Source organism: Hippocampus comes, unplaced genomic scaffold (genome assembly GCF_001891065.2).
Source record: "Hippocampus comes isolate QL1 unplaced genomic scaffold, H_comes_QL1_v1.1 scaffold176, whole genome shotgun sequence".
In the NCBI taxonomy this organism is placed as follows: Eukaryota; Metazoa; Chordata; class Actinopteri; order Syngnathiformes; family Syngnathidae; genus Hippocampus; species Hippocampus comes.
In genome coordinates this window covers 1245753-1258374 of record NW_017805826.1, presented here as the reverse complement: position 1 = coordinate 1258374, position 12622 = coordinate 1245753, and the positions used below count along the sequence as shown (strand labels likewise).

Here is a 12622-nt window from a genome sequence, read left to right as displayed (position 1 = left end):
AAGTACTTAACCATATTCATAAATCCCATATGTACTTGTGGATGAAGTAGCGAAGCTTGTGGTTAAAAAAATATATATATATATATATATATGTGTATAAAACTTGTACCTAATTTATGTACTTTGACCACAGTACAGGAGTCAAACTACAGACGGGAAGCTTTTAAACTGTAAATAGAAGTTTAGGCTGGAGGTTTTGGGGGCCCGGCTTCACTCTGCATACCAACATAGGCGAGTAAGTGGCAGCCGAGTTCTACTCATACGCTCAAATTTAGAATGTGGACTGATGGCAGCAGACGAGGAGATGAGCTTAGGTATGTGTGTGACTGTGTGTCATCTGGGAAGGAAAAAAAAAGTCAGACTGGGGGGTGAGGGGGCTGCCTAACCTGCCTGGCAACCACCAGAATAAACACCTCCTCCTTCTTGGTCTTCATCACTGCATGCGTGCTTCTCACTCCCTGCAGCCACCACCATACCACCTGGTGCACAGTCAGTGATGCTGTCGTTGCCATGACTACTTTTAAAGCTACATCTGTAACAATCGGGGCGGGGTCACACCGTGACAATAGGAGGCTACTAAATTTGAGGAAATAGCAAAAATAGATTGTGGGGAGCGACAGAGGCGACACCCCCACCACCAACACACACATGCACACACAAAACGAAATGATGTAGTTCGTTAATGTTGATACAGTAATGCACCGTGCAGGCTTCTTACCCAAATATATTTTATGTTAAGAGTGAGAATGTAAAATGTAGTGCCAATGTGCATCTGTCATGACGCGTCAAATAGGGCGCGTGGGATTAGCTTACCTCATGTCGCCCTTTTTTTCTTCACACGACGACGACGAAGCCAATGGAAGTGCTTTCGCCGTTTATATGGAAAACAATTATAATATAACAAGTCGAGGATGCCTCGCGGACGTGGAAAAAGCGTGTTTTTAGGGCCTAATGTGATGAGGCGTGCTACGGCTCAGGCTGTCTCTCCCATCCGCTTTGTGCTCCGGCGTCTCAGCTGCACACGCGCTCCACGGCGTGTCCTTACATCCATGTTCTTTGTCTTCTATTCACTTGAAGGCGAGCTACCGGGCGGGTAACAGTGGTCGTCAGTGGCCGCCGCCTCCTTCACGCCATATTTTCTTCCCGTTCGGAGTGTTGTTGGCAGGTCGGAGAAGCGAGGCGGAGAGCTTTGGCAAGGTTACAATGCGGCGTGCGGAGGAGTCCGCTCAATGCTGCCCGCCGGTGGCGAAGACGCGTAACTGCAGGCAGACAGTTAGGAGGGGGGGGGGGCGCCCCCTTGAGAGGCATGCAGTGTTTTTTTAACAGTGAACCCCCGCCTATTCGCAAATTATCCTTCGCGAAAGTTGCTCTGAAACCTTACTGCTGTCCAAAGTACTCCCGTTGTACTTCAGTACAAGTAGGCTACAGCTGCTTGTTTAAAAAAAAAAGGTTGGTAAAAGCTCAAGTACTGTACTGCTTCAATTGCTGTTATGAGAACAAGTAAACAATTTGACTGCAATTAACTTCTGCACAAAAGCAAAAAAAAAATCGTAACATCAGGAAGGGTTCCCTGTACAGACATTGACAGACATTACATGATGCTTTAAACAAACTTGAGTCGCAGGCGTGTAGTTTGGACACAGAATCCTGGATGTTTTATTTGGTGCTAACGGTCAGACAAATGTTAAATGATCAGTGGTAATTGTGGGACCAGGTGCATCATGGGAAGACAAATACCAGTTCACAGCATTAGCCTCATCATCAAACCTTATCCTTTTGATTCCAAATCAAAGCAACGTTTTGCGTGTGAAAAGAACTGGTGATAATTCACAGATCAGAGGGTTGGAAAAAAAAAAGCCATGACTGGTCTTTGGGAAAGCTTAATGAAGCCTTAATATGAGAGTATAAGAATTAAATAAAAAAAAACAACTAAGTTGAATTCAATATGTTGCTTCAACTTGATCAGGCAGTTACAGTGATATGGTCTCATGCTTCCAATCCATGGCTGCAGTCAACAGTAGCAACAAAGACAAGCATGTTAAGGAATCCTCCTATCCTGTACTGTAGGTGGCACCCCCCCACCCCAAAAAAACAAAACGAAAAAAAAAAAACCTACCTCTTGTTTGATTTCAGAAACAAGGTGTCTTTTTGGAATTACAACAACTCCCCACTCAGTGTTTTTATTTGTGGTATAAATGTCCTTTAAGTTAAATATCAGATCGACCGTTTGTAAATGCATATAAATCAAATGCAATTTAGCAACATAAATTTAGGGTAGGAGGTGCGGAACCTATGGCCCCGCTGCAATGTTTGATCCAGACCGGCATGCAATTGTCAAAGTAAATATAACCACAGAGGAACTGTGATTAAAAAAAACCCCAAAGACATTTAACCCGAAAAAGCTCATAGTATTTAATAATATTTGTTTGATCAATGGCACTCGGACGATTGAAAATGTACCCTGACAGTAAAAAGGTATTTAGTTGCGTGATTTGTCAAATTTATGTGTTGTAGTCATGATGTACTTGTGTACTTGGGTGTACTTGTCCAGGGAGTTTCCTGAGTGGTTCAATACAATAGAAAAAAACCCCAAAAAACAACAACAACAAAAATTTCCATGCACAGTTTGCCATCCAATCCTCCTCTTTTGGCTTGATTAGTGTAATGTCAGTCAAAAAATACAAAAACTTCAGTCCATACATAAACTGTGAGAAGTGTGTGCAATTGCACGAATGGTGTCATAAATATGAGCCTTTGGTTCTTTAAAATTTGGGTTATTCGTCTCATGTGAGTGGACTACAGCGGTGATTTCGAACCAGTTTGCTGTACAAGACCATCAGATGGGCTGTGGGATATTGCGGGAACTTTTAAACTTTATTCATCTTTGTTCCCCGACATCAGTAATGTATTGTGACAGGCAGAATGAATTTGATGCTTTTCTACTCGATGGCAGAAGGGACAGCGTTATCCTGTGTGTACAACATTTGTATTTGGTGGTGTGGGCGAGATTTTTTTTGTCATGCAAAATATGTGCCATGGTTCAAATAAGGTTGGGAACACTGGACTAGAGTATGTTGGAGGGATTTTCCATGTAGTGCGACTGAATGAAGAAAAAAACAGGGAGAAACACGAAGCAACACATCACACTTCACCAGATCATCTCACCCGAGACCTGAAAGCAGACCTGCAATGAAAACCCTCTATTAATTCACCTCAGTTCAGATCCACATTATTAGGCATTTCAATTGGTTCTTTCGTAGTGCAATCTGGTTTTGCTTCCACTTGGCGTGAGCAACGGCAGAGGGAAGTCCACGTTCCAAGTCTTGTCGCTCAAACTATCCTCCATTGCATCACACTCATGTCCTTCCCTCCGGTCGACACCAGGCAGCTGTCATTATACAGGAAGGTCACGTTGGTCACGTGGCTGCTGTGGCCTCCATAAACATGGCTGGGAGCCTGAAATTATGATCACAGCCAAGATTTTTTAACATTAGCCACCTTTCAAAATGATTCATTAACTTGTCACGCTGTGCCAAAAGATGCACACAATTGACGAAAATGGCAGCACATAACGGAAAAAATATACAGACTGAAATGTATTGAAGTACAATTGTCAAACCAACAAATGAATGTTTCCTGCCACTTATATACAATAAAACTGACAACAAATATAAAATATTACAGAAATATTACATTACAGCAAAAATGTTATGTAATTTAAAAATTGTGTTTTTTTTAATTGATTTATTAAAAGCTCTACTCCATATTTAAACATGCAGCTGCCTGGTTTGCCAATTATCTCTCCAACTTGATCAAGATGTACTATCAAATTTTAGGCCCAATTCCAAGCTGCCTTTCATTTAAAAAATTCGGGAAAAGGTGGTGTAAAATCTTTCTTGGTTGAACATAACGTCTTGGAGGTCTTCCGGTCGGGGTTCGAGATGATGCATAGCACAGAGTCAGCCCTGACTCAGCATGAGACTTGATTTTTTGTTTGACTGTTTGTGTGCATTCTACTGTCTTTGTTATTAATTTATTGTGTTTGTTTGTTGTTGTAGTAATTATGTTTGCTCTGTAAATACAGTTCAAATGAGTTGAGAGATGGCACCATTATTTATTGCTGTTCAACCTCAGTTATTCCGACTTTTCAGTTCATACAAGCTGCTTTTAATGATAGCCAGTCTCCTATCCAGGAGAATGCACATTTTCTGCAATTATCTTCAAACATGTATTATGTATTGAAACAAAGTACTTTGCGACCTCCCACCACAAACTCTTTCACATAGTAGAGTGCAGAACATTTACCCTGAACTGAGAACAGGGGAAGGAGAAGAGATGGACCTTCCCAAAGTCGTCCCCGGTAGCGAGGAGGCTCTTATCATTGGATCTGCTGCCAGCATTGATGTCGGTGCCGTCTGAGCCATCAGACCACATGCCTGATGGGAAGGTACGAAGTTAACAGTAACCCTTACTTCCTTCCTATGATTAAGAGAAGAAATTATGAAAAGCAAATGAAAACATACCAAAAACCTGAAAGCCTAGAGTGCAGGTGTGTGTGGCCCATTCAATATCTCTGATGGTCTCCATGCTGACCACCTGTTTGCACACGGAGGGGATCCCTGCGTAAACAGCACACACACACACACACACACACACACACACACACACACACACACACACACACACACACACACACACACACAAAATGATCAGATGCACACGACAGGAATAACAAAGACACTTCAAAAGTCAAAAATTATATTTCAAGCACTGACTGTAATTTTGGTGTATTATCATCTCGGTTGAGATTCTTTAATTGCATGTACATGATCTGTTAAGCCTTTGGTTCTCGAACTGAAGTTTCCGGACCACTGGGGGTCTGGGAGCTGTCAGCTTCCGCAAAACAATTTACAGTAAATTAATATATCATTTCAAAAATGCACACCTATAGTGCATATAGGGATGACATTGTCAATAAAAGAATACTAAGCCAATTACTCCTCCTTACTTTAGCTCTAGGGCAAATAAAAGTTCTGATATATTGCTGTATCATCACATAAATATGACATACGGTAAATGCATTCATATAGCATTTGTAGTTAGTGACGACGATGGATAATTAAGTTTGATTTGGTTAAGTAATTTTCTATTAAATACTTCCCGAATATTCAGGTTGAAACTTTCAAGAAAGAAAAATCATTTCTAGCATTGAGGGGTACACATTGTTGATGAGTAGGGATCCTTGGTTCTAATTACGTTTGTGGACCTCTGTGTTCAACTATAAGTAAACTTGCATCTTTTTGGTCAACACAGATTGACACTAGTGTGCACTTACAGTACAGTATCTCGTAGTCTCCTGAGTTAGACACCAGGTACTGGGAGTCGACTGACCAGTCCAGGTGGGTGATGAAACTCGAGTGACCCTGCAAAAATTATACATTGAAAAAAGAAAAAAAAAAACAAACAAACAACAACAGCAATTACAACAAAAGTTTTTGATACCAATATCCTGCACTGTATCTAACTTCAAAATTGAATTGCAGGTGACTGGAATGACGAAACACTTACTGAGCACTTCCCCACTCTGCTGTACTTCCTGCCGTTTTCTGCCACGGCATAGATATAGATGTAGCTGTCATGAGAGCCGATGGCCAGGAAGTTGCCATCTAATGCAGTTTTTAAAAGGTAAACAAAGCAAAAATGTAACCATCTAAGCTGTCAAAAACATATCCGCATGTACATTTCATAAAGCAAGAGATTTAGTTTAAAATGGACTCGAAGAGTGGCGAAGTAAAGTGGAAATTGTCTTCTAAATTTAACACATAACAGAGGAGAGTGTTGTTCACTACGCTGTCAAATTTGAATTATTAGAAAAATTTAGAATATTAAAAGAAGAGAATGGAATATGCCGACAGACTGGGCTGGCCTCAGACAATGACGAAAGGATGACTGACGTACTGGCGTGTCCACCTCTGCTCATTACAGTGCATAATTTTGATGTAAATTGTCATAAACTCTAGTGAGAACAGATTCCTGTTAACAACATGCAGTCCTACAAATCGCAAATAAATTGCACAATATCTACTCTATGTAAAAAGTACAAACCTCGGCCGAAGCTCATCACGGAAAGTTGTTCATTTCCATCTGTGTGCACCGTGACTAAATCTTTTGAGTCAGTATCCAGTACCAGCCACCTACAGAGCCAACCACACAAAAGACACATGTTGATAAATATATAATTGATTTAAAATATGACTTCTGGTGGAGCGTAACACAGATGTGTCAGTGCACCATCAACGACTTGTCAGTTTCAAGGAAGGTTCTCCCCACCAACCTGCCAATCTGGGTTCCTATAGCAACAACAGTTCCAGATGGGTGGAAGTCTGCTGACTGGGCAGTGTCCTGTAGGCATTGAGGAAATTTTAACATACATTTGAAAAAATTGTAGAGAAATATTTTGCAAAATGAAAACAGAAACAAGATTACGTAAGCTGCATTACTCAGATCAAAACCAGCACGAGCCAGACGTCTAATTTCGATGCTTTAGATGTGATAGTTTTAATGGCCTTCAGGGGGCAGTGTTGACTCGACTTACTTCCATGTTTTTACTCCAGATCAGCTGATGTGAACTGGAATCCCACATACAGACTTGCCTATCATAGCCACATGTGAGAAAATGGGGCCTACAGGGATGTACGGCCAGACCCCACAACTCATCAGTGTGACCCTAACAACCAGGGAAAAAAAACCGAAAGAGATTTATTTGACATTTTGCGGTGTGCTCTCTTAGGCAGAAATGTTTGAATGGCAAAGTGACTAACCTGAGTAATGGGTACAAACTCTCCATCCAAGCTGCCTTGCAAAACAAAGTTCTTTGTGGTTCCAATGAGAACAGACTCCCCTCTGCCCTCTGCGACAGTCCGGATAGGACCAAACAAATCTGGCACCTGCAACCAAGCCATTACAAACCATGTATACTCTCTATTTATTTGGAGTCTTTAGTCACATTCATCTTTTACTGCAAATGATGATCCTGCTCATGAGCAAAAGAAGACATCATATGTTTTATTTATGAAGTGCAAAATCTACTGCCTGCAGGAGTGCTGCTTCTTGCCAACGTAAGCAGCAGAGTTCTTTTTTTTTTCAAGCCAGTACAGACGGTACAGAGTGTTTAATATTTTATCACAGCATTCAGATGACTCTTTCCATCTAACGATGAGATGCTCAACAGCAAAACTTGCATGCATACTTATGTGTGGAAGCAGAATAATAAAGTTCCAGGAATCCCACGCATTGCACGACTCGCAAGTTTCACTGTGGAACCAATCTCGAGCTATTTGCTGAAAAACTCACCGATTTGAAGTTGTTTTGCTTTTCCTGAAATGCACAAAGATGCCACAAAATGGCACCAAAGCCTTGGCTACATACTGAAGTAGTGCAGTAATTGCTCAAAGGAAGTATGCTGAAGTGATACATCTCAACTGAGAGATAAACTTTGAATGTCTGAGAGGAGGTGTTTAGCCTGGGTTGTTAGTGGAAGGTACAGAGGTTTTCGCTGCATATGCATGCACACCAGATTATCCACATGAAAACACCTTTTAGTCATTTATTTGTAAGAGTAAGGTTGTAAGATGAATTTCAAACAATATTGAAGTTTCATGGCTTAAACTATTGTGATAGACAATTAAAACATTTCTTGGGGAGGGGCATCAATTAATAGCAAATTGTGGAGGATTACTACATTTAATCTGTTTCCATGTACATTTCCAGTGAGACATAACAGATATGGCTACATTTACTTTTCCAGAGCACAAGTATTCCTGTGCTTGTATAGTGGAGGCCCATTTCTCACCTCCACTGTTTGGATCTGCTGGTAGCCGCTGTCCCAGGAGATGAGGCGGCAGTCTTTGCCTCCAGTCACCAGAGTGCCATTCCTCAGCATGCACAGGGCAAAGATGCTGCCTTCGTGAGCTCCGTGGATGACGTGGCTGATGCGATTAGTGCCTGCGTGACAGAGACGGACGGGATAAGATGGACGAGAGGCTTTCAGCCCAGAGAAAGTCGGCTTGTTGGAAGCAGGCTCGTAAAATGGCCGACAGTCAGACAAGTCGATCGATAGAGTGGATCAGTGAGAGATTATGTTGGAAGGAGTGGGAGTGGTGTGTCTCTGCTTCAGAAAGTCCCCAGGATGACCCTGTTTTGTTACAAATAGGCAGCTTTGGAGCTAATAATGAGTTTAGAAGGATAACCATATTGATTAGCTGGATTTCCTGAAGTCGGCACACAACCATGTCAAGATACAAACATGTAAGTATTATGTACCTTTTCCCCACACCAAGATGTTTCCACTTGAGTCCCCAGTGATAGTATCTCCATTTTCTGCGAAGGTCACACATAAAACGAACTTGGGCTTCTCCTGTTTCTGTAAATCACCAACACACAAGCATGGGCCCAGTTAAAATACAATTAACCGCCACCTTTCTACAAGTGAGCACTATTCACAGAGTCACCTATTCATTTTGTTTCTTTCTTTTTTTAATGTTGAACCCATTGCCAGCCATTAGTTGAAAAACTCACCTACTATTTGTGTTTTTTTTGGGCTTTCATTCAGAAAGATGTAACACGATGGCACTGAAGCCCTGTCTAAGAGGAAAGTAGTACATTGTTGTTGGACTGCAGAAGTGATACACCTCAAATGAGGGACAAGCTTTCCAATGGCACTGAAGCCCTGTCTAAGAGGAAAGTAGTACTGTACATTGTTGTTGGACTGCAGAAATGATACACCTCAAATGAGGGACAAGCTTTCCGACGAAGAGCTACGTTTAGCCTGGGCTGTTAGCACAAGAAGACTTTGCCACATACGCCTCTACTTCAAGTGCATTTTAACAAAATAAAAAAACAATAAAAAGAAATCAAATCAGTTGCAAGCCATTTTTAAAGGTAATATTGTAAGATTAGGATGAAATGATGAACTGGTTTGGGGTTCGAATCTCAGCTCTGGCCTTACTGTGTGGAGTTTGCATGTTCTTCCTGTGCTTGCATGTGTTCCTCCCACTTACCCATAACATGCATGTTTGTCTCATTGTCTCATAAACTGTCCAATAGAAATAACACAAAAAAAACAAATGAATAGACGAACGTGGTGTGACGCTTTACCTCAAAAAGTCCTTGCTTCTTGACCAGCATGCCTTTTTCCAAGCTCCAAAAATGGAGATGCGACTTGCCACACGTCACCAGGATGTTGCTGTCAGTCGGGTGAAAGTCTGCAGCAAACACCGTGTCGTTGGATGTCTGTAAACCAAAGAAATGAGTTTGCACGGTTAAGTGGCGCACATAACCCGAGATCCAATAAAATACCGTGCCTGCGTGGGTTTTCTCCAGATACTTCCAAAAACATGCATGGCAGGACAATGGAAGACTCAGTCTAAATTGTCCCTAGGTGTGACTGTGAGTATGAATGGTTGTTTGTCTGGCAACCAGTTCAGGGTGTACCCCGCCTACTGCCCAAAGATGGCTGAGATAGGCTCCAGCACGCCCGCGATCCTCGTGAGGATAAAAGGCTTGACTAATGGATGGATGGATGAACGCTGAATAAAAATGAACTCATTGATTTTAATTCACCCATTATGAGGAAAAATGCAGCAAACATTACAAGTCTTTTGATAATGTAAACGCACCAAGGGGCCAGAACAGAGAAGTACGCGAGCCATATGCCGCCTGCGGGCCATACTTGGCCACGGACGGATGCATGCACATCCGCATGCAACCCACCTTGACCTCAGCCAGTCTGTCTTCTCGCTGCCAGTCCCATACGGACAGCACATGGTCATTCGAGTCGTCAACAACACACAATGTGTTTCCTCCATTCTAAAATATAAAAAAACAAACAGTATAAGACATGACTCTTAGATGTAAATGTCAAATGTCACTTTTAGATGACTAATCTCATTGCATCCTTTTCCTCACCGACTTAGAGAAAGCCAAGCAGACGAGGGCTCGCTCAAAGTAAGCGGCTCCCAGAACGTGGAGGGTGTTGAGGCTGACGGAGTCCCACACGCGAATATGTGGCGCCAACTGCAAGTCAAAAACCCACAAAGAAAGGTGACAACAATTTCATCATGTGATAAGAGGAGAGCAGCAAATTACATGTGACTCAAAACGTCATGATATGCTAACAATGGAATTCACTTACTTTCCCCTCTAAAGACGTACCCGCCACCTGCCCGGTCGCTATGGTGATTTTATCGGGGTGGACTGCCAAGCTGAGACGAGGATGTGAAAAAACAAAAACAGTGAAACATCTTTCAGCATCCATTCATCAAAAGGAGCATTTGAATAAAGATGCGCACAAAAGGATTTAAGAGCCACGGCTACACAGTATTTCACTTCCATTAGCTGTTATGTGGGCAAAGTCGGGCTGAAGATAAATGAACCGCTTTTTTGCAACTTCAAATGTATCCAAATCGTGGAGGATTTATCTGAACTCTGAGTAAACCTGGAGTGTAAATATGAAAAGCACGAGGCCGTTCATCACACAACACGAGAGATGTGAATGAGACCAAGCAGCTTGATTCAGTTATTCTGCCGCAGTGAATAGGGATAATCGAAGGATATGGAGCTGCTTTTCTGTGGGTGTAATGTTGCTTCAGCGTACTTTCGAAGACACTTTCTCATTAGAATCAGTAAAATTCGGGAGAGAACGTTAACTTGGGACCAGAGACACATTTCTTAGCTGTGAATGTCCCAGAAATGACTGTTACAAACGTTCAAGTGTCCATAATGTCTGTATATTTAAGCCAATGGTTCCCAAGCTATATTGAGCCAAGACACACACTGTAGTTCACGTTACAAAAAAACTGTCCCAAAAAGTATCATGCACACTTAAATAATGATGATCTTGATTTAGGAACAAATTTACATGCTATGAAATCTGGGCATGTTCAGTTCAACACTAAGCTAGTATTTTCTTACAGTATCTAAATGGCAACAGGTAGCTACGCAGGTCAACTGTACCGCCTGCCATCTAGTGGAATTGTTCTGCCTATTTTTGTACGTCATTGTATGTTAATCAGAGCTACATTTCAAATCTGGGCATGTTCAGTTCAACACTAAGCTAGTACAGTATTCTCTTATCTAAATGGCAACAGGTAGCTACGCAGGTGTTTGTACCGCCTGCCATCTAGTGGAATTGTTCTGCCTATTTTTGTACGTTATTGTACGTTAATCAGGGCTACATTTTGTGTACCATTTGATGTCGTCCGTGTGTCCAGTGTAGTGTCTCTGCAGCTGCTCGTCCACGTTGAAGAGGACAACCACAGAGGCAATGAAGTACACAGTTTCTCCAGTGGGCAACAAGTAAAGATTTGAGCGGCAGTCTCGACCGCGGTAACCGTATCTGCTCATGATTAAGAAAATAAAACAGCAGCGGTAATATTGCATCAGAAAAAAAAAAGAGCTCTCAAATGTTAAAAGCAACTTAGTGGCGCCACTCATTGCTTCTATGATGGGGATAAAAAAAAAAACACATCTTAAATGTTAAAAGCTACTTAGTGGCGCCACTCATTGCTTTCATGATGGGGACGCATTTATTTTTATTTATTCGTTATTTTTTAAAAAAAAGGATACACCCAGTCCAGTTTGAGCTTGCTGGCCGGAAGGTCTGCTCTCGCTTCCAGACAGTAGCCATCCACTTGGTCTTTGGGCATGAACATGGTAATGGGACGGCCTTTCAAATACATTTTCACATAACCTTCCTCTGGAAAAAGAAAGAGAGGGGATCAGTTTGATAAATGCAATAATGACTGGCGGGATTATAACATTTGGTGAATGATTGAAGGTTTCTGCATGACTGTTTTGGCAGTGATGTATGAAAAGGGTTGATGGTGTGGGTTTCTTAAGAGAATGAATGATATAGGCTAGAAAACACAAATGAGTTTTTAAATGGACTTTATTAGCCACTTCAAACACATTCTTGGACCAACACTGAAAAAACTAATTAATAGAAAACCTTGTTATAACGCAGAAACATTTGGCTTCATAGCAGAGGTTAACCAACACGAAAATGCAGACAAAAGCAGATTAAAATGTTATAGAAAAAAAATAGTAAAACTGAAAAGTCAAACACCGACACAAACCAAGTGAAACACCGATGCTGACAAGATTTTTGAAGTTTGCTGAAAAATAACACTTTGATTTAGAGGACATGTGGGATGCAAGACCTGTAGTTTGTTGGCCGTGTAATTGGTATAAAACAATATTGGTCTGCTAAAATTGAATAGAATAATGTAGCAGAAATTGGGGCTCTACTCTGGTTACTCCAGGGGCTGCAGGTTAATAACAAATCTGAAAGTATTGGCTGGGGGATTTTATGGGGCTGCGGTAACTTGGTGTGTTGAGGCCATAGTGCGACGACTGATTCCCAGTATTCCTCAACTGGAAACTAACACTTGGAGTTTTTCTGACTGGTGGCACCCTGGCAGCGGCTCTTTTTCTGGCCATGCGAGCCTTGATGCTTTCTGGGGATTGGCAGAGACTTCCAGCTGAACGTGCCATTATGGCCGAAGCTGGAGCACTGCCACTGGTCCCCGTCGGTGTGGCGCAGCAGCTGAGGTAAATCTGGACT

The 12622-nt window shown here is 41.8% G+C and overlaps 2 protein-coding genes across 9 annotated transcripts in view; both read right to left on the bottom strand.

The window, feature by feature from the left end:
• evla (Enah/Vasp-like a) overlaps window positions 1–1265 on the bottom strand; it is a 40682-nt gene extending 39417 nt beyond the window's left edge. The window contains exon 1 of the mRNA XM_019887219.1: window positions 814–1265. Coding sequence (XP_019742778.1) covers window positions 814–818 — 5 coding nt within the window. The 5' untranslated portion in view covers window positions 819–1265. The remainder of the gene's footprint in view (window positions 1–813) is intronic.
• Window positions 1266–2119: 854 nt separating this feature from the next.
• eml1 (EMAP like 1) overlaps window positions 2120–12622 on the bottom strand; it is a 42575-nt gene continuing 32072 nt past the window's right edge. For all 8 annotated transcript variants that reach the window (XM_019887192.1, XM_019887188.1, XM_019887191.1 and 5 more), the window contains 17 exons: window positions 11626–11755; window positions 11246–11395; window positions 10193–10262; window positions 9967–10074; window positions 9772–9867; window positions 9157–9291; window positions 8323–8422; window positions 7853–8004; window positions 6822–6947; window positions 6596–6727; window positions 6335–6402; window positions 6106–6194; window positions 5569–5666; window positions 5336–5423; window positions 4524–4619; window positions 4306–4436; window positions 2120–3456 (listed from right to left, as the gene is read on the bottom strand). In XM_019887192.1, coding sequence (XP_019742751.1) covers window positions 3331–3456; window positions 4306–4436; window positions 4524–4619; window positions 5336–5423; window positions 5569–5666; window positions 6106–6194; window positions 6335–6402; window positions 6596–6727; window positions 6822–6947; window positions 7853–8004; window positions 8323–8422; window positions 9157–9291; window positions 9772–9867; window positions 9967–10074; window positions 10193–10262; window positions 11246–11395; window positions 11626–11755 — 1895 coding nt within the window. In that variant the 3' untranslated portion in view covers window positions 2120–3330. The remainder of the gene's footprint in view (window positions 3457–4305; window positions 4437–4523; window positions 4620–5335; window positions 5424–5568; window positions 5667–6105; window positions 6195–6334; window positions 6403–6595; window positions 6728–6821; window positions 6948–7852; window positions 8005–8322; window positions 8423–9156; window positions 9292–9771; window positions 9868–9966; window positions 10075–10192; window positions 10263–11245; window positions 11396–11625; window positions 11756–12622) is intronic.